At 38.3% G+C, this 21,721-nt stretch overlaps 1 protein-coding gene across 1 annotated transcript in view; it reads left to right on the plus strand.

Annotated features, from left to right (window-relative positions):
* Window positions 1-4,817: 4,817 nt before the first annotated feature.
* STAG2 (stromal antigen 2) overlaps window positions 4,818-21,721 on the plus strand; it is a gene marked incomplete at its 3' end in the record, with an annotated part of 35,767 nt that continues 18,863 nt past the window's right edge. Inside the window, exons 1-14 of the mRNA XM_010152704.1 lie at window positions 4,818-4,964; window positions 6,918-6,996; window positions 8,099-8,260; window positions 10,893-10,989; window positions 12,262-12,338; window positions 13,610-13,814; window positions 16,062-16,213; window positions 17,742-17,815; window positions 17,906-18,029; window positions 19,154-19,252; window positions 19,351-19,430; window positions 19,936-20,043; window positions 20,503-20,614; window positions 21,255-21,372. Of these exons, the coding sequence (XP_010151006.1) occupies window positions 4,921-4,964; window positions 6,918-6,996; window positions 8,099-8,260; window positions 10,893-10,989; window positions 12,262-12,338; window positions 13,610-13,814; window positions 16,062-16,213; window positions 17,742-17,815; window positions 17,906-18,029; window positions 19,154-19,252; window positions 19,351-19,430; window positions 19,936-20,043; window positions 20,503-20,614; window positions 21,255-21,372 (1,531 nt within the window). The remainder of the gene's footprint in view (window positions 4,965-6,917; window positions 6,997-8,098; window positions 8,261-10,892; window positions 10,990-12,261; window positions 12,339-13,609; window positions 13,815-16,061; window positions 16,214-17,741; window positions 17,816-17,905; window positions 18,030-19,153; window positions 19,253-19,350; window positions 19,431-19,935; window positions 20,044-20,502; window positions 20,615-21,254; window positions 21,373-21,721) is intronic.

Below are 21,721 nucleotides of genomic sequence, written 5' to 3' on the forward strand. Positions count from 1 at the left end.
AACCCACCCCGGACCAAAGCCCATCTACCTGTGAGCAGTTAAATGACACTAGTTACTGCATTTACACAACTGTATGAAACACAGGCTTCTGGGACAGATCCTGGGATTCTTTTTGTGTGTGTGTATATATGCATATTCTTTTAACAAAGGCTGCTGGCTGGATTATATTAATGTTTGTTTAGCTGATTTTTGTGTGAAATAGAAACTGCGAAAGGGCAGGTAGCACTCCTCAGCTGCTGGTTGTATGTGTTATTGTGTGAATTGTGCTGGTGAATGTTGTCAACTTTTGCCAGATCTCAACATTGGGCCATCTATACCCGAGTTAATCACAACCATACCTACATTAATTATTCATGTGTTAGGGTAAAATAACCTTTTACAATTTAAATTTGTTTTTCAGTGAAGAAACATTTGAGTTTTCTAGTGCTTCACGCTTAGCTTTTGCTTTTATTAGTCAAATTATTTTAAATAGAAACTCCTCATACATAATGTTGCCAACTCTAAATGCATGATTAGTGTTCCTGGACTATTTCTGTTGCTCCAGTGGGGTTGTTTTTGTTCGTTAACATTTTGCTAGCAAAATGTTAAAAGTGGTAAGGTACAATAAAGGGATACATTATTTATGCGATTCAAATGTATTGTGAAATTCTTCTGCTTGCTTTTGAAAACAACATACTGAGACTAGTCATAGTACAGCAGCTGTGTGCGCTTCTGTCTTGGAGAGTCACGGAACCAAACATGTATATGCGTTTATGCAATTATTTCTGAAAAGAGGCAGCAATTTTCTGATGTCTTGATGTAATCTAAATGTAAATCCAAGGAAACGTGCTACAGTATTATTGCAGTTTTAGCCATCTATTATAAAGTTTATTGCACAGAAATAACTAGGTCAACCTCTGGATGACCTGTCTTTTGGAGTTTCTTCAGTTAGCTTTAGGCTAGAGCTCCACCTTGTGATCTTTCAGCGTGATACATTTTCTTTTTATAGTTAATAATTTAATTATGATCTCACAAAGTTGAGTGACTTAAAAAAGTTTTCAGACACTTGGGATATTTTGGTATCTGCTTGGGGAAATTAAAGTTGGAATTATGTGAACATGCGAAAGAGAAATGGAAGAGCTGCTTTTTATGATGCAATGCAGTTTAGAATTAATTTATTGAAATAATCTGCTTATTGGAGCATGTTTTATAGATAACATGGACTTTCACTGTTTGGAAGGGCATTTGCAAGAATATCAATTTCTTCTTTTCAGCCTGCAGTGTGATGAACTTGATATATTTTAAAAGTTCTGATAGGATGCTTCTATGGATGTTTTTACTTTCTCATTGACTTCCCAAACCGGATGCTTTGAATGAGTCATCATGTATGTGCGTGAGGAAAACACGGCTGGCAGTAGCCTTGCATTTCCAGAAGGCATTTACTGAGATCAAGGATAAAGGGGAATGACCAATGCTAGTCTTTTTCGCATACCAAAACAAGATTAACATCAAATAAAATCAGTAAGTGATAAATTCAAAGGAAAACATGCCTCTTGGCAGTATGGAGTTTGGCTGAGGGAGTTCTTGTGTGGAATACCATCACTGCTGGACATTGAGTTGAAAAAAGTAATTAGAAACATGGAAAAAAATTGGTAAGGTGTTATAAAATACAGGGACAGCCTCTCTGGGTGAAAGAATCTCTGATCTATTTCTGGATGCTGGGACGATATTCAGGGAAAACATTGCTAGTGAGAGCAAAGCCAGTGTGTTCTTCCTTGGGCAGCCTCTCTTGGGCACTGCCGGAGAGGGTGTGCTGAGCTAGGCTGAGGATCAAAAGTCCAAGTCCCTGTCAGGTTCTGGATGTATATAAATCCTTTAAAATTAACCTTTACTGGGACAGATGCAAAGTTTTTTTTGGGTGTTTTGTTGGGTTTTTTTGTTTGTTTTGGTTTTTTGTGGGTTTTTTTTTTTGGTCAGTGCTACAGTTTGAGCTTGAGGCTGGAGATCTCTTACAGTCTTACCTCATATGTTCTTGCAAGGCATTCATCTTTGGCTGCTGTTTTCCATCATACCGGTTCTCCCCCTCTACTCTGCACTCATGAGACCACTTCATCCAGCTGTGGAGCCCGCAACATCAGAAGGATATAGATTGGTTGGAGCAAGTCCAGAGAAGGCCATGAAGATGATCGCTCATGAGGGCCAAGTTTCTTTAAGAATAACAATTCTTGAATCGTTAATCTTAGTAGCTTAATCCTTCAGCATCTAGCAAGAACTTGATATTTCTTTCCCATTTTATGGGGTGATTCTGACCAAACAATGCCGTGTTTCCTTCCGTGTTTTGTTTGTAGTAAGAGGAATGGTTCTTAGGAGAAGTTCAGGTTGGTTCAACTGCAGCCAGCTGGTTTTGTCAAGTGATTTATTTGACTTGGTTGATGTAGAATATATACTTTAATCATTTACCCATCCTTTTTCATAGTTCTTTTAATTTTTTCTTAAATATTTCTGTGATTGTAAGAAACTTTATTGAGATTTTTTTTAAAAATTTGATAGGATGATAGATTTGCTTTTCCTAAGGGGAGCTAAAAATGTGTTAATTCTGTGAACAAGTGGTTAAGTTTCTTTGTTTCTCAGTACTTGAAAAATTTTATGGAATTGATAATTCCAGTATTTTAAACAGGTAGTATTAATGAGCCATAGTACAAAATCTGAGCATAAGCATCCTGATTGTTGCTTTAGTAAATGGGTTGCTTCTCAGCTTTGAAAAATGTAAATAGGAAAAGTCAAATAACATGTTGAACTTGAAACCAGACAGTGTGGTTTTTCAGGTTTGAATCTTTGCTTTGCACCCGGACTGAATCACAAGCATGCCCCAGAAAGGATTTGCGTGGCTGGATCTCTCTCTTTTCTTTTTCTTTCCTCCTTCTCCCTGGTCCCATGAGGTACACCTCGAGCAGATGCTAGCCTGATGACCAAGGCACTAAAGTGTGCTGCAGTATTTTTACAAGTGTGACTTGCTGATAGGAATCAGAGCAAATCCTAAATAAAAGAAAACCCAGAATGTGGAGCCCTTTGATACGGCACCACCTGAGCATATGGTTTCACAGACAGCCTGGATGGTGTAGTAGCTCCTTGCCTCCAAAGGCGGCAGTTCCACTCTTCCCTCCCCTGCTCATGGCTCTGCAGTCTTGTGTTTCCCATGCACGGGCTCCGCATACCTGCTGTTCAACCAGTTGATAATCCAGGGAAAAAAATACTTGAGGTGTATTTTGCCCATTTTACTGGGGAGTTGAATCAGGTGATACTGAATGGCAGAGCCGACCAAGATAAAAGGCTGGGGAGCGGATGTCACTCTGCCTGTGAATGATTGCTTGTTTGCTCAGGAGCGTGTAACTGGAGCAGGAGAGGGTGGAACACACTGGTCAGTGTGGTTTTACAGGAGGGAGGGATGGGGTGACGAACATTCTGCATTAGCAGTGTGTTGAAGCTTTTTCTCTGCTGCTGTCCTCTAGCTGGAACGTGCTTTAGCAGTCGCAGCCTGCCTGGAGATTCACCAGCCTATCTCAAACCGCCTCTCTTTTTGCCACTATTTCTTTCCATGCTGGTTCTCTGCTTTTATGTAATGGTGTGAAATGTGAAGAAGGAGAACATAGTTAAGTTCAGGGTTTATCACTTCTCTCAGCTTCCTAAATTCTGGAAGCTACAGTGGCCCCTAGCATTCAAAATAAGCATTTGCAGGGGGAATAAAAAAAGTAGGCTTCTCTCTACACGCTCAATTGACATGCAGCCTCTGAAGCATAGCTACCAGACACTAAGCAACATGTGCTTAGCATGCCAAAATTAAATCTTTCCGTCAAATACCTAATCACTCCAGCAAGCTGTAGAGTCAGCAGACTTAGAGGGCTTTTCTCCTTGCTATTGTACCTTTAAACCACCCGAACATCATGCTTTCTTAATTTAACTCTATAGAAGTTACCCTGGGGCAGACAGTTGATACAGAAGACTTTAGCCTGTGTGGTTAAGTCTCACATTTGAAGTATCCAGAGAGTTTGTTTTTCCTTAACCATAGGAAAATAACAAAATTTATGAATAAGTGACAATATTATAATTAAGTTTAAGAGCAAGTAATTCACAATCTTACATTTTCTTGATAAAGTGCTGCTCCGTTTCTGATGTTTTTCTTTATAACACGTGGATAGCATTACATTCCTTGATATTCTTAGTGTCTTGTCAAATGTGTTAAAATTTCACTGCTGTAAACCTGGTTTATCAACTCTGGAAGACAGGGAGTTGTGAAACAGCTGTCTGGGTTATAACAACTTGTTATAAGCACTTATCTTTGTGGAAAATGCCATGGAAGCTTACAAACTGGAGATGCAAAGTTGATACACCTAATGTCCTTGAATGAACACATACTGTGCTTTAAATTTAACATCAGATCTGGTTCTGGCTTGGTTAACCAAAAATACCCTGGCGTTGGTTAAGCCTGGGCTCCGCAGCACGTGGTCTTACAGTTCAAACTTAGGACTAGTGTAGGTTTCGAAATAAAAGCTGTTATTTGCCAGGTGTTAATGAAAACCATTCTGGTTTGCTCGCCCTATTCAGAAAATGTTATTTGCCAAATGTTTTTGTATTTTATTTTACCGTGATGATTTTGAGATTTGTGGAGGTACTTTGTAGTAACATCATAGGTAGAGTCAAAAAAATATAAAAATCTTTAGCTAGGAAAAAGCTCGGTTGGGTGCAGAGGGTGGTGTGTTCTAAATTTTTTGTGTTTTCAACTTTTTCACCCCTTCATGTGTGGAAAAATTTTCACTCTCTTTCTTTCTTTCTTTTACTATAGAAGTTGTCCACTACAGAGGAAGAAAGAAAAGTAAGCCTGTACGTCAGACTGGTTCTTGAATCTCTTTCTAACACAGTGGTGTTCCAGAAGATGATAAAGAAATGATAGCAGCTCCAGAAATACCAACTGATTTTACTCTCCTCCAGTAAGTGTTGTAAGAATTTGTAGGTTAATTTTTAAATGTACTGGCTCTTTTTAGTGTTAATACATATGGTTGCTTTCTCTTGGAAACAAAATGAGGGAATAGGGTTCTAGATTTCCCCCTCCCCCACTGAGATATTGATAAAGCATTTTCTGAATTCTTTCTTGATTATTCACCAGTAATTAAACTATTTTCAAGTGCTTAATTATTTTAAATACATTTTTAAACTTTGGTAGTAGGAAGTCATTGTGATGGATGACTTTTTTTTTTCATGTCATGCTACTCAGGATTTTGTCTTTCAGAAGGAATAAGAAACTCTGGATTAGGAATACTAAAAAGAGTTTCCTTTAATAAAGTCTGTTTTTTAGAGAGAATAAGGAAGCAGCTGAGGTATTTGTCCTTAATAACTGGGGCAGGTCGCCTAGTATTTAAAACACCCAATGCCAAATGCTTTAGGTAAAGCCAAAGTCTTTGCTTCCCTTAGGCATCAGTTCTTTGGTGTTCTTAACATCGTTTTACTCACTTATTAGTCTTACAGTTCTTAAGAAACAGACATTTGAATTTCCAAGATTTGAAATCTGGTACAGATTATGTTTTGGACAGAGAAATAAAGTGATTATTTTAAGCTGACCAAAAGAATCCAGTTCCTCATCGCTTAATTACGAAGAAATTGGCATGAATACGTTTCAACAGCTTGTTGAAATTGATTAAATTGGTACGAAATGTAAAAAGATAGAAAGATGCATTTTCGTATCAGTGAAGTTGTGTGGTTTTTTCCTTTTAATAAGAAAGGTAAATTGGAAGGTGGTTTAATATGAAATACTGTTTCTACAGCTGCTTATAATGTTTTTTTACTCTGTTGGTACAGTTCATTGCTTAGAGAAATGTTTGGAATTTGTGTTCTATTTTTTCCTGTGAAAATAGTAACACATAGGAAATTTTGTAGAAGTATTTCTCACATTTTTCTTTCTGCCCTGCTGTGCCACGTTTGGCGACTTTTGTCAGTCCATATCAGAATATAGGGTTAACAAAACCAGAAATGGCAAAATACATATTAAAAGGCAGAAAGCTCTTTTCAGACACTTGTAGAAATAAGAGACCTAAACTTTCTGGATGGTTTCAAAATGTTATAAATAAATACATAGCAAATGGGTCTTCTGTGCCCTGGGCCATCTTTGATTGCGTCGCTAATTGAATCGGGAAGCGTGTATCAGAAATTCCTGTTGGCAGCTGGAATTCATTGTACTACATGTGTGTGTTGAAACAAGATCTAGCAGCATCATTTAAGTTGTATTCTACGGGAAATGTGGAAAGAGAGAATATACAAGTTAAGTATTCTCTGTTAATACTTCAGGTGATTCCACACCCCCAGCCCTCCATCAGTGTTGGCAATCAAGGGTTTGTATAACGATGCCACAGATTTTAATGATGTAGGGCATTAAAGAAGTGAGAAAGTTCACATATAGTTTAATGTCTCTTTACCTTGTAAGGCTAAACAGAGCTACACGTTCTTTTTGATGGAGAAACCTCCCCTAAACACTTTTTTCTGTACCTTTCAACAGAAGTGCATACCTCTGCCGAGACACTTCGGTTGCGAGGGAGGGTGGTGGTTTCTCTTTTTGCTATTTGTGGCAGATATTTGTAGTGCTCTTGGCTTTTTGAGATGGTATAATGTTTGTCATGTGTCAAAAGCAAGGTTCCCAACCTGTTGCTGTTTTCTGCCTTCACATCTTTTAACCTTACTGTATGGGTTTCTTCACAGGTAAATTGTCTGGAGGTGGGGGGGGGTGAGTGTGAGGATCTGCTCAGATCTGTTCCTTGGCAGTAGACTTGGAGAAAAAAGTGGTTTCACTGTTAGAGCTGACTGACTGGACTGAGCATAATGTGACTTTGTGTAGTATATTGAAGAATGCTTCTGATGAAATGTGTTAATGGTTTGTCTTTTGATCCTTGCAGGGAGTCTGAAACACACTTGTCTTCCGATACAGACTTTGAGGATATTGAAGGAAAAAACCAAAAACAAGGCAAAGGAAAAGTATGTGCAGTTTATAGGGGTACTGAAACGCTTGTAAGGAATTGAAGAGTTCAGCACTTCCTTTGAAGCTGAATGAGCTAGGAATATTTTCTGAAAATGCGAGTGTTTTGTGAACAGAGTTCATATTTGTATTTGCATTGAAATGCTTCATCTTGAGTATTTGCATGGTATTTCACTAGTGCTGTGAAGGCATAAGGGAGGTGGGGGAGTAAAAGATCAGCTTTGATTTGATTAGTCTCTCTGCATGTGTTCCATCCTATACTTCAGTTTGGTGCTAATACAGTCTCTTTTGGTTGGCGTCATTATTTCTGGCTCTCTTTTAATTTAAAAAGTGAACAGAAACCAGTAATTCAGTTAAACAGGGTTGTTTTTAATAGGCCGGAGGCAGGTTACACTACCCAAGTAGGGAGTTCTAAACCCAGTTAATGGTTCCCTTCCCACTCACGGGGCAGGTGCCCACCTCGGGGACTCCTGCCCTCACTGGCTGGGCACCCACAGCAGTGGCACAGGCTGCTGCATGCCAGCTGGCCTGGGCCATGGCTGCCTTGCTGGGCACCCCACATCCTGTACTGGTACAGAGTGCCCAGCTGTTGAGAGGTTTTATACAACAACAGCCATTTATTTCCTGTTTTCTTCTTTCTGTAAGTCATACGTGATTTGGGGAATCAAATACAAGACACCGATCTGTTCTTTACCTCCACTTGCCAGTTTGTGCTCAAACTGAAAACCAAAAGGTTAAAGAATTACAGAAAAGATGTTCTTAGGTGGTGTGTTAAAGGAGTTGCCATAACCGTTTTAAAAACCCCCTGTATAATCTGTTTTACAATTTAAACATGGGAAAAGTCATTGTCTCATACATTGTTACTAATTGTGTTTTTTTGTTGCTACAAGATTTTAAATGAGGGAAGGAGGAAATGGAACCCACAGAATTCCCATTAGTCTTTGTATCAGTCAGGATCAGCTATCCCTCTCAACTTGGGGTTTTAAATCTGGTTCCTGAAAATAAAAGGCCTTGTGTATAGTTGTCATGATATGAATAGTAAATATTTTCAAAAATTACGATGTAATACTCAAGTGAAACTTCTTGTGTGTGTGATTGCAGACCTGTAAAAAAGGAAAAAAGGGGCCAGCAGAAAAGGGGAAAAGTGGAAACGGAGGAGGGAAACCTGGTGGTCCGAATCGGATGAATGGACATCACCAACAGAATGGTGTGGAAAACATGATGCTGTTTGAGGTAGTTAAAATGGGCAAGAGTGCTATGCAGGTAAGACTTGGGATATCTCTGTGACTTGGATGGGTATGCAATTTAAATACAGTATTTTCCTGTATACACGATATAATGAAGCTTATAGTAATTATTTTTTCTTCAATTTGTAGTTTTTAGTTCCAGCTTAAGATTTAAGGAAAAAAAAAAGTGGTTTTGCATTGTTAAGGTTTGAATTTTAACAAACCGATTTTTCATTTAGAAATGTCAGGTATAAATAATCACATAACAAAGAAAATCAAAGTGAATTTTGACTGTACTGATTGAAGAAAGGTTATTTTAAATTGCAAGACTTTTAAAGTCCTTTTTGTGTAGCTGTAACTAAATACAGATGTGGTTTATGCCTATGGTTGTCATAGGACTTCTGTGGTTTGTAGGTGCTCCCAGAGCTTAGATCATCTGATTGCTTCTCTTCTCACACCCAAAGTAAAATCACTAGCTACAACCTAGGGGAAATTGGAAGAGTAGTCCTTAAGTTGGCTTGGGTAACGTATATTGCAACACTCAAACTGGTTGGAATCTGGGTCAGGAAATTTTAACTTGTTAGAAGTCTGCATTAGGCAGTCTCCACTGCATTTCCCAATAGGATTGAAATCAGTCTATTAAGAAAATCAACACCATTTTGTTTTTTTAATTCAGTTAAATCAGTAAAGTGTTGGCTCGACTGTGAATGTTCCAGTGGGGAGAGGGTTAAAGTGTGAGCCTGTCAGCCATTAAGCCTTCCTGATCCTCAGCAGCCTGGCAGCAAGACTATCTTTGGGATTGAAAACCTAGAGTTGACAGCTTCTGGGTTACGCGTGCAGGAAGCTGGGCTGTGTGCAGGCCTCTTGAGATTTGCAGGTTCCTGCGTTAGGCTGGGAACCCTGGATGCCCGCAGTCCTGGGCAGAAGTTTAGTTCCGACTTGTAAGAACAGAGTGTGTTGTGATGTGTTTGCACAGACAGATTCTGACACGGCTGTCATTGGTTTTGTTCTGCTGTGTTTCGGAGCAGGTGGGAGAGCAGTGCTTTCAGCATCGGTGCTGTACGCTGCGTTTTCAGCCAGTTATCAGCAGTTATATCTTCGTGACGTTTTAACTACATAAAACGATACACAGTCAAAATCTTTTGCTTTCCAAGAGCAAAGTGGACCTTTGCCAGGCCTGATTACTCAGTTGCACTGGGGAATTGATTCCTGAGTACAGAGTGACTCTTAGTCAATATTTTTTTTCAGTACTCAATGTAAAAAGTTTTCTCTGTGGCCCTCAGCCCTTGCTTACCTGAAAAGATTTTTGGTGATAATTTTTATGTAACTTAATTTTAAATTCTGTTCCATACCATCTTCTGCCTGTTCGCTGGCAAAAACAGATGGCTCATCCACTGAGGCAAAAATGTTTAGAGAAACTACTGTTTTGCTGAAGGTTCTTTAAAACAAATAAACTCTGAAAACAAGACTGCCCAAAATATTTATCACAATCCTAGCATCATCCTTTTCTTGCACAGTGACCTTGTTCATAAATCTGATTTAAGATGATTCCTAGATTATTTCCCACTGCCCACAGATCAGTCAAATCAGTGCTAGTTTGTAGGTTCTGCTCCTACTGGGAAGTGCATCACAGTTTCACTTTGAGTTTTTCAGTGTTTCTGTCTGGCTGACAGAAGTTGTGCATAATGCTACGAACAGCCTTAAATGTAGGGAAGAGGGATTTAGCTGTATCTGTTTTGAAATTTTTCAGTGTGGTGGTATGTTTTAATTATCCTCACAGCTTTATTGCCTGTGAGAGTAAGCACTGAGAAAAGTACAGGCAGGACACATTGGGGGTGCTCTGTGGTCCATTTGTCTTTTGGAAGTTTTAAACTATTCCATCATCTCTATTAAAAATGACTGTAGGTTTTAGAGCAGAGTATCAACATATTAAAACAAATCTCAAAACTCTGGGAGCTTGGTACTAAAGTGAGTCTCTTGTGCCTGTGTTAATTGTATGATGTATGTTTTTATGACTTTGGTAGACAATAGTAATATACACATGGATGGTTCAAACATAATGGCATGTAAATTCTGTTTTCTCAAAACCATCATCACAGGTTTGCTTTCTTTTAAGATATTTTAGTAAAATGCTCTTGTTCCTATTGGGTTAGTTAATACAGAGCAATTAATGTGCATGCAGTGTGGCGCTGTGCTTTTCATCCTGTTGCGGCTAAGGTGTGTGGAGCAGAGTTCATCAAAGGGGCAGCATTTTGAAGAGTACAGGGAGCTGTAGTTGTTGGAGCGGAACACTCAATTGGTATCTTCAGAGTAGTGTCACTAGGTTAGAAACAAGAAAAAAAAAAAAGAAAACCTGCTTCTGTCAAACACACCAATTATTTTTGTATTCTTCCTTAAAAACATCCTGGTAGGTCTATAGGGTTTTCCTGTGCTTTATGTGTAGGTGTCATTTTACTACTTTTATATGTTTACAGAATGAGTTCTGTTCTTGAAAACTGATACTGTGGCAGTAAAGGATCATTCAAACAATTTGTTCTGTATTAATCAAAAAACCACAAGAATTAAAGTTATTTATGGAGGGAACAAGAACCACTTACTGGAAAGCAGTTAAATAACACTGACTGCAATTTATGAAACTAAAATGTGCCTTTATATTATTTTCTTTTCAGTCTGTAGTGGATGACTGGATAGAGTCATACAAACATGACAGAGATATAGCACTTCTTGATCTCATTAACTTCTTTATTCAGTGTTCAGGCTGCAAAGGTAAGATACTGAAATGTTTACTCATCCATTTAAAATTACAGTCTGTTTCTCATTCTTTGCTGATACTGTAGGACTGCTCCATCCCTGTGGCTAGTCTGTATTGTCAGGTTCTTGTAGTTAAGTGAGTATTTCTGAAGGTGGGAGCAGGAGGTTTAGAGCTATTATACTATAAAAGTGTAGAGTAAGGCTTTTGTATTCACAGCAGAGAGAATGCAGTACTGGTACTTGACACTCAGTTCATCTTCCTCTACTCCTGCTGTTGTTTCAGAAGACCATCTCTCTCTCTCAACATGATAGTTTAGCTTATTCAGTCTTGGAGTTCTTGTTTGGATTTACCTAAGTCGTATTGTTGGGTGTTTAAGATTGATTCATAGCATTAGTAGAGATGCTTGGTTTAAAAGATACTATGGACAGCTTCGTGGTAGCCTGTCTACGGTAGGATTGTCTTCCCCTGTTTTATTTCCTTCTTTATTTTCTGTTTTTCTGTCCCCATTTCCACGTTCTTTCTCCCCTCACTTCCTTTTGAAGAGGAGAAGGTAACTTACCCTGCGGTGTCAATGCCTTTGATAGAGTAGGGCTGGAATGTAATTTGTTCTGCTCAAGCGTTTCTCTGTCCCAGCAAGCTTCTAATGTGCATACATCTCCAGAGAGCTAACAGCATTCCTCAGAGGTTATCCATGCTTGCAAGCGCAGTGACCTTTGGATTATTGCCACCAGATACAACTACAGAATATTTTAATGCTTTATGAGATGATCCCTGTCATGAATTTTGCAGTATAGTTGCAGTAAACTTTAGGAGGTCTATTTGGTTTTATATCACGTGTTACACTAACAATTTGAGGCTAAGACAGATAGAAATTGTGCAAAATCACTGTGTTTATTGCACTGCAGAAGTAGCACTAGAACTGTTCAGAGTTGTCTGATACCATTTAGAGTCTTGAGTCCTGAAAGGTCACTTCAGATTAGCATATTCTCTCTGCCGATGAAGGGTTTGGCATGAGTATCTTTGCTGAATAGGAGTGAGTGAGTAAACTGTCAACCTATGTACACACTAACATCTTTCAAAAAGAATAGTAACAAACCCCATATACATAATTACGGGTGCCAAGCACTTACTAGACATGAATGCTAAAATAAAAATAATCTTAAATACATGTATAATCTGTAGGTTAGCTGAAGATTGATCATTTTTACATTGTAGCAGGCGGCTTGTCACCTGCCATCTACCTCTTTCATCTTCAGAGTGTTAATAACCTAATATCTACATTGTAGGGGTTGTTACAGCAGAGATGTTCCGGCATATGCAGAATTCTGAAATCATCCGAAAAATGACTGAGGAATTTGATGAGGTAATTTAGTTAATTGATGATGATGATGATGTATTGATACTCGTTTTTTATTTTCCCTGCGCTAATATGGTTGGATCACGTTGCTACAGGTTTCTTTCATGGGTAAGGTCAGCTGTAAAAATGACTTTATGAATGAAAACACTGAACTCCCTTATTTCACTTTCAAAGCTAGGAAGTAAAGCTCTGCATGTAAGTTGTTTTATTAATGGTTTAAGAAATCAAAATCCACTTCAGTTTTTGAACAGTGGGAACTCCTATTACTGTGGGGCTGAGTGGGATGCCTCCATGTTCCTGCTGTGCATATAAGGCCTTTAAGTCATCTTTAAGTAACTTTTAGAATGGTTGCTAAATTTATTTCTGTGCATTCATTAATCTACCAGTCATGAGGATTTGAATTCGATTATTCTCCAAGTGAAGACTTCAGTGCTTTGCTTTTCATGGGAAGCTTTTTCTCCTTTAAATTACTTACTTCCTGTTCACTGAGTGTTGGGGTAAATGAAGTGGGTTGGTTTTTTGGATGCATTTATTTTTTGAATGATACTCCTTTCACACTGCACACCAAAGAAGGTAAAGGCAGATTTAAAGCCTCCCAACATTTGCCTAATACCAGAATAACATTCCCTCTCCTCCCCCTGGTCCAAAGAACATTGGTAACTTTAATGGAGGGGAATATGTAATGCGATTTTGTTTCAAAGGATCTTGGTATTTCCTTAGAACCATCTCAATTCATAAATAGTTTTGATTACTCTAAGGTAATGTATGAAATTTATAAAGCTCCAGCTGGGACTGTTGAGGTTTTTTCCCCAACTCTTATGCTTGCTCTTTCTTGTAACAGAATTCCAATGAACAACTCCCAGATTTCTAATCCCTTTTCATGGATGCTTTCTTCATTTTCGACCTGTAATGTTTAGCCTCTTAAGCTGATCACAGGAGCACTGATACAAATGATTGTCAATTCTTACCCCCTGTCATTTTACTGTTAGTTATAAAGGTTCCCAGACTAGGAGAGGAACACACATTTGTTACAATTGTGGTGTTATGGTAGGTCATTTTATGACTTCAGGAATTTTCAGTCTGATATGTAAGCATCCCCCTGTAAACTTTATTATGGTTCTGAACCGAGTGTTCCTGAATGTCAGCTGTTCCATGTGATGGTCCTTTTGTTCTAGTATTTATATATCTGTATTTGAGAAGACATGTATTTGATAAAATCACTGTTAGATGTTTGTAAGAGCTTCCTGTTTCTCCCCGCCCCCCTTTTTTTTTAATAGGATAGTGGAGATTATCCATTAACAATGGCTGGTCCCCAGTGGAAGAAGTTCAAATCCAGTTTTTGTGAGTTCATTGGAGTACTCGTCCGACAATGTCAATATAGCATCATATATGATGAATATATGATGGATACTGTCATTTCACTGCTTACGGGGCTATCAGACTCACAAGTCAGAGCATTTCGGCACACTAGCACACTGGCAGGTCAGTGATTTCTATTTATCTGTGTATTCCTTCTATTTTGTGTTTTGTGTTGCACAGGAAAGAATTGTTCTGGTTGAATATCTTCAACATTCAGCTCTTGTTTCGTTGCGTGATACATGGTTTTTTCATCTAATGCAACTTGTTTTGATACAGCTTTCTTCTCTTGTCTTTACTGGTTTTTCATTACTGAAAAACACAGTGCTATTTTAAAGCATTTTTACCAGCTGTCTAGTACTTAATGTTTGTTAGCTTCAAGGCTGGTAGAAAGAGTAAATAGAAGGAAACTTTTCAGTTGATTCCTCAAGTTTGGCCTTAATAAGGGTGCAGATATCTTTTTAACCTCAGATGCAATTGAACCTATTTATGCTCTGCATTAACTCAAACAGGAGTTGTATCTTAGATTGGATGCAATTTTTACTACAGATTTAAGTTGCGCTGTATATTGAGGCCATGGCACAATGTAATTGAAAGTAGTATTTCCGTTCATTGGATTAGAAATAATTTTAAAGAATGTTTCATCAGTGATAAAATGACTAAATTGCTGGATGGTTTTAAGTAATTGTCCTTTTTATGTGATTTTTCTTTCTTCCCCCCCCTCCCCCAATCTGTTAACTCATAAGGGATTGCTGGATACTTTAAGTATGGAGTGTTTGAAATAAATATGTCACTTTATGGGCAAAGGATAAGCTTATTGGATAAGGAAGTCCTAAACCTGTGTTGATGAATGAGGAAGGGTTTCAGATGGCATTGTGCAGCAGTCCACTTATGTATGGCTTATCATGGCAATTTTAGCCTGAACAAGGTGTATTTAGATATGAAACTGAGCTTTTGCTACACTGGAAAGAGTTCCTGTTAGCTTCAGTGGAGCCGGCTGAGTCACAGCTAGCTTCAGTTCTGGGCTGTCTGATCAGTCCTTGGGTTTCAGTGATCACCTCTTGAGTGTACGTTAGCACGCTGCACATCGGGCAGCTGCTGTGGGACTCCCCTACCCAAGGCATTTATTATGGAGGGAGGAACAAAAGCTTGTATTTCAGGAGAACACGCTGATTGTGCAGTATCCTCATTTTGGCTGTTCTACGGTATATCTAGTACAGATTTTAGTTCTTAAAAAACCCGCAAGTTTTTACTACTTCTTTAAATTTGAGTTGGGCCTGAATAGAAGTTGCAGGAGTTGCCCTGATGCATGTTAATTGCTGTCACACGAAGTTTTTATCAGTAGTCTGTTTGCATTTGTTCACATCAGTAGTCGATTCTGTTGATTTTATGTAATTACTTGTGCATTTCATAGGAGATCATACTCGTATTCTTGAAGATTGTGTTATTTATATGAGAGAGACAGCCAACAAACCCCTTGAATCGATATTTGCTGTTGTTTGCATTCATTTTGGCTTTTATGATTAGCTCAGAACATGCTCTTTTCATTTAGATATCCTTGGAGAACAGTGCGTGACGGTATTTTGGTATATCAGTGTGTCTGTATGCCTTACTCATCAGCTTCATGCGAGTGTTACACGCGTAGTAATCCGTGTATGCTCTGCCCATGCGAACCTTTTCGTGCCTTCTTACAAAAGCTTGTATGAAAAGCAAGTACGCTGTGACCGCCTCCTTGTTTGTGGAGCAGGCTGATGTGTCTGCACCCTTTTTAAGAGTTGATTGGGAAATAAAGCATGCAAAAACCCCCACCCAGGTCTATTTTACATTTTGGTCAGTTCTCTGGCTTCTAATTGAGTGGTGTTCTTTTCTCTGCTTCAGCAAATAATGGAATATTTTAATGAGAGTCAGTTTTCTTTAAATTACAAAAAAGAATGGGGTGATATGGTGGCATTGGCTGTCTAAGACCTTTCATTTTGAAGGAAAAAATTCTTGTTTGTTTGAGTTTGAATGATTTGGGGATACCAGTCTACTGACTGATTCCAGTAATGGAATCCTTGGAATATTTCCTGGGCTGTGTTTGTAATTCTTACATTCCACCTTCTTTCTTTAGGGAAAGCATATCTCAATTCAACAATAATGCTTATTGTATTAAAATACTGACAGGAAGAAGAAACTGTTAGTGTTTAGTGTTGAAAAAGTCATGATGCAGTGCTTAGGAAAACACCGCTGAAGTCTTGAAGTTTGTGTATCCAGAACTTCACAGTGAATGTATTTTCATAAATACAGACAGGTGGAGGTGTCAAGAGTTTTGTTCAGAATTCTTCTCAGCTCAGGTAACCTTTTAAATAATCCTTGTTCTTTTGACTCCTGTAGCCATGAAGCTGATGACTGCTTTGGTGAATGTGGCATTAAATCTTAGTATTAACATGGACAATACACAACGGCAGTATGAAGCAGAACGGAATAAAATAATTGGGAAACGAGCTAACGATCGGCTGGAACTATTACTGCAGAAAAGGAAGGAGGTTAGTGCAGCTCTCTGTAGCTGGTGTGCATAGGATGAGTGGTGGTACATGACAGCTACTAACAGTTCTTGTGTGTTTGTCTTGGTTTTTTATGGTAGTTATTAGTCCCTCTGTTTCAGTCGTTAAGCTGTTTAGTATTTGGTATGTTTAGTATTTGAAAAACTTAATTGCATTGAAAGGTGCTTTGTATCATTTGTTTTTCTGTAAAAAGAGATAAATGTAGGCTCTTAAACTAAACTAAACAAAAAAAAGCGCCCACAACCCCAAAAAACCCAGAATTCAGATTGTGCTGTCTTAGGAAAGCTAGCAGAAGAGACTGCGATCAGCAGTACATAATTGTTGTTCTCAACTACTTTCCTAAACTGAGCTTAAATATGTAACAAAAATTACCATGCATGGGCTGGTTTTGGCTTCTAGAGAAGAACCCCATGATCTTGGGGTGAAATACTGCTTTTATGATGTCAGTACCGATCTCGGCTGAAAACATGGTTAAAGGCTTTAGATAAAGGTTTTTCTTTGACAGAAAACACTATCAAAATTGAAAATGCAATCTACTTCTATTTTCTTTATTTCTGTGTAAAAGGGACCTGCTGATTCATTGCTGACAGTGCCATCTTGTTGAAAGCCCAAACTCATTCAGGCTTAAAAGTTTTATTTTTTGGGGAACTGGTGGTTTGTTTTAGGTTTGTGGAGGGTTTTTGTTCTTTTTTTACATTAGAAGCAACCTTCTCACTATCAAAGGAAACATCTCACCTTTTGCTTTTCAACTGTTGTGCTGTTACCTATTAATGTTTTAGTTTATCTGAACTGTCAAGGGAACAAAAACAACTTTGTGTTCTCTTAATCTCACACAGATCTTGCAGTTTGAGACTGGTCCCTTAAACACCCATCAAGTGTAGTTGTTCTAGATGTGTGTGCAGGACCAGTCCGATTGTCTGTGATACACAGATACCCAGGAAATTTTTTCTCCAATACCTTACTCAGTTTCTGCCTTTTTTTCTTCCCCACTCTAAGTAATGGATAAGGAGGAGAGAGGCATTCCAAACAAAGTATATGCTGCTCATGTAGCCATTTGCAAGGTGCTTCAGATATATTTTGTCTTTCTAGCTTACAAGAAAAGTCTCCTTGCAATGCAGTTTGCACAATTTCTAATAATATGTGTCCATAAAAAACATAGCAAGTGTGTTAAAAATGGGACTGAACATCAGGCTTAAAAAGTTACTGGAAAATTAAGTCAAGTTTACTCATAAATAACTTCAGGAGAAGCTTGCAGAAACCTAAGATGTCTTTGTTACAGTTGAACAGTTTTCCAGTGGTCAGACTTACTAAAATTTGTATGTGGTGGTAGATAACAATTCCTTAAGTGACAGCTTATTGTACTGTGGAACAGATTTGTGACTATTTCGGGAAAGGATTTAATGGCCACACTTGCAAATGTGAACTTAATTTAGTTAGTCTGGCATTGGCATCATCTGATCTGACTGTGAAAGTGCTGCTCACTGTTCATGTACTCTGTTCATTCTTTCAGCTTCAGGAAAATCAGGATGAAATAGAAAACATGATGAATGCAATATTTAAAGGTGTTTTTGTGCATAGATACCGGTAAGTTTCTCTTAGTCATTTGTAGCTCTGGTGACAAGTTATTTCTAATGATTCATCTGTTTGATCCTGTTGCCCCATGTCTCTCTGCAGAGATGCAATTGCTGAAATAAGAGCTATCTGTATTGAAGAGATTGGGATATGGATGAAGATGTACAGTGACGCCTTTCTCAATGACAGCTACTTAAAATACGTAGGGTGGACTATGCATGACAAGGTAAGCTGCAGGGAGGAAAAGGAACCGAACCACGGTTTTGATTGTGGATGTTGCCAGACTAAGTTCTGATCTCTTAACTGTTTTAAGCGGTCACTGCTGTTCTTACCAATCAGTAGCACTGGCGTTTCAACATACATAGGAAATAAACTTGAGAATCTTTTAAATGGTTTTAGAGAGTATATATAGATTTTTAAGGAAATGGCTTTTGCTGTTTATTTATTGCTGATACAGACTTCTACTTTATAATACCGAACTGTGCATTTCACATGGAATAATCCAGTCATACAGCCTAACAGTTTCTCTGTTTGCCAATTTAAGAAATTTTTTAGCATTCTCAGCTAGCTGTAAAAAGCATGGGAAAAGTCCCCTTTTGTGCTGATGAGCGTGCCTCAAGCTGCTCCTTACAGCTAGAGATTATTCTCTGTTTAGTGTGGTCAACAGATACCGTTTACAAAACACCTGGATTCATTGCTGAGTCAGCACATTGTCTCAGTTCTTGCATTGGAGACTTGAATTTTGAAGTGAGACGAAGGAGGGATGCTCACTCATGCTATGCTGTGCGTGGGTTTGGTATCAAAAACCAGTAACCCCCAGCAGTGGGGTGATAAGAAACAGCGTGAAGTGAGTTGTCTTTGACTTCTGAGAAGTATTCCTGTATCTGTACCTTAAAATGTGTTCTCTGCTGAAGTAGATCTTGTACTTTCAGGAGGAACATTTCTGTGTGTATCTGCTTGGTAACTAACGAGATGGTGGTTAATGGTACAATGTTGCCAGTTTTAATTTAAGTGAAAGGAAACATGTAGAATTCTACTGAGAGATACCTTGAACATGTAGAGTATGCCTTTAAAGAACAAAAAAGTGTATTTTGACTTAGAGAGATACTACTGCAGTAAGATATTGGGGGTTTTTTATTTGGTGGTCCTTTGTCCCCCCTCCCCTTCATTGGCTTGTTACAAACAAGGACATATTCTTATGTCATTAATGTGATTATCAATAGTATATCTTGACACCATTTAATCTTTGTCTTAGAATTAATTCAGACTGCTAAAGAAACTTGTATGATTTGAAGATCACAGCTGTATCCTATAACTTGACTTCTAATCCAATCCTTAATTTCTTTTTAGCAAGGGGAAGTAAGACTCAAATGCCTGACTGCTTTGCAAGGGCTTTACTATAATAAAGAGCTTAATTCCAAATTGGAACTCTTCACCAGTCGGTTCAAGGTTGGTGTACCTTAATGTTTTTAAATACATACAGATTTTTTTTTTTAATGTTGCTTTACATTTGTCCTCTTTGAAAATACTTTCTTTTATGTTCTTAGGATAGAATTGTGTCTATGACTCTTGACAAAGAATATGATGTTGCAGTCCAAGCAATAAAATTACTCACTCTTGTTTTACAGTAAGTACATGTATATTTCTTTATATGAGTTACAACAGATACTAAAACTTAGAAGTATTTCTCACACCTGTGGGCAAGGAGAGCAGTTTGACAGAATTCAGATAACCCAAAGTCTAGAGAAATGGCTACACACCTTACACTAACAAATCGGAATTTCGGGAGTAATCGGGCTAGAACAGTGCTGTTACTTACCTACCACAGTTAAGTAAGTGTAAAGGCTAGAAACTCCCTGATTTGAAGCTATATTTGAACTGAAGAGATAGAGGATGTATTGAGCATTACACAGTAGCTGAACTTCTGAGCATAACCTTCTGCCAAATGCTCATATTTTGACAGTAATTTTTGTTTAGGAAGACTTTGGAACTCAGCTATATTGTTTTGGGTTTTAGAAATGAATAATATATTTTCCTTCAGTTTATCATCCTATCTCCCTCATTAGAGTTCATACTCTGTTGACTCATCTATTTTTTTTTCCCCTTTTCCTTCTTCCCATCCCCACTCCTAGGAGTAGTGAAGAAGTTCTGACTGCAGAAGACTGTGAAAATGTCTACCATCTGGTTTACTCAGCTCATCGGCCAGTAGCCGTTGCTGCAGGGGAATTTCTGTATAAGAAGTAAGATGGAGACATGTGACCATTTCCTAAAGTATTTGTCTGTTTTTAAAAAAAGGGAGGGATACTCAACACACCTATCTGGTGTCGGGAAACAAAACAGAATTTCCATCTAATACTTCTCAGGTGGTCTTCTGTTATTTCCTGTCTGCTTTAAAGCCTCACGTGGGGCAGTTCAGAAAATGTAGTTTGCTAAAGAGGAGCGTGAGACCTCGAGCAATTATCGCTGGTGTTTGTGAAGGGTTTTTTTATAATTATACATTCCACTGGAAACAGTCAGTGAAATACCAGCTCAGCATACATGAAATTGTTGAAATGATACTTGTCCCAAATTACTTTTTCAAAAGAAAATGTGTTAGCAGCAAGGTATTGTGTGTCTGTACAAAACCAGTATCTTGATGTGAGCTGACTGTGGCAGAGGCAACGAAGAAGAAACTTGTCCTGAAATAACTTTTCTTTTAGGCTTTTCAGCCGCAGAGATCCTGAAGATGATGGAATACTTAAAAGGAGGGGAAGACAAGGTCCGAATGCTAATCTTGTGAAGACGTTAGTGTTTTTCTTTTTGGAAAGTGAAGTAAGTTGAGTTCCAGGGGCATCCTTGTTTCTGTGGTGTGTTTGGGTGGCTCTGTGTGGTGTTTTTGTGGTGGGTTTTTTGTGTGATTTTTTTTTGGGGGGGGTTGTTTTTTTTTTTTTTTAGTGTAGGCAGCCCTCTTCCAGTGGTTGCTCATTTTATTTGTTGTTGCTCTTTTCACCGCTCACTGGGTAATAACCATGAACCTGTCTTGATTTTCCTATAATTTGAGCAACCTGGGGGTCAAAAATGTTATGTGTGGTTGTGGGTTTTTTTGAAGGATCTGTACAGTACGCAGTGTCAGGACAGGCTGTGAGCTCTACTCTGTCAAATTCTTCCCTCATTTTCATGCTAATATATAGGTGGAAAGAAATTCTGATTTTAGGAAGTTTATAAAAGGGGAGGGGAGAAAAACCCTGCCCCAAAACAAACACATTCATACACCCACCCCTTGCAGCACTACTCTCTGTTGGACTGGATTTGTCTTTTTAACGGGGGAAGAGAGGCTTCTGTTGAGCCAGAGAGCTCTATTTCTATTTCCTGCGTTTTTGTGCCATGTGATAAAAATACCCTGTGTTATACCAAGTTCTGTAACAAACTTTATTGCTGATAAAGAAAAATACTGAATCTGTTCTCATTTTAGTTGCATGAACATGCTGCTTATCTTGTGGACAGCATGTGGGACTGTGCAACAGACCTCTTGAAGGACTGGGAATGTATGAACAGTCTTCTGCTGGAGGAGCCTCTCAATGGAGAAGAACGTAAGAGATTTTCATCGATCTTTCTTTATGTTCCTATCCAGTTTCTGTTACTCTTGATTTGTAAGGAAATAAGATGTTTACATTTATGAGTCCCCATATATTCTCTATTTTTACATGACTAATAAATCACCAATACTCATAAAATGTGAGAGAGAGCAGAAATTGATCACTTCTGATGTGGAAGTGAGACAAAGAACAACAATGCTGGGAAGAACAGAGAGTGAGAAGAGAGGGGGGAAGTATGTATGCAGTGTCCAGTTGTTTTATCGTTCCATACTTTCAGGCTGCACTTCTGGTGTTAGAGAAACTGAGTTGCTTGTGAAACTGTCTCATTTATTGAGGGTTGAAA

Source organism: Eurypyga helias, unplaced genomic scaffold (assembly GCF_000690775.1).
Source record: "Eurypyga helias isolate BGI_N326 unplaced genomic scaffold, ASM69077v1 scaffold16875, whole genome shotgun sequence".
NCBI classification, from domain to species: domain Eukaryota; kingdom Metazoa; phylum Chordata; class Aves; order Eurypygiformes; family Eurypygidae; genus Eurypyga; species Eurypyga helias.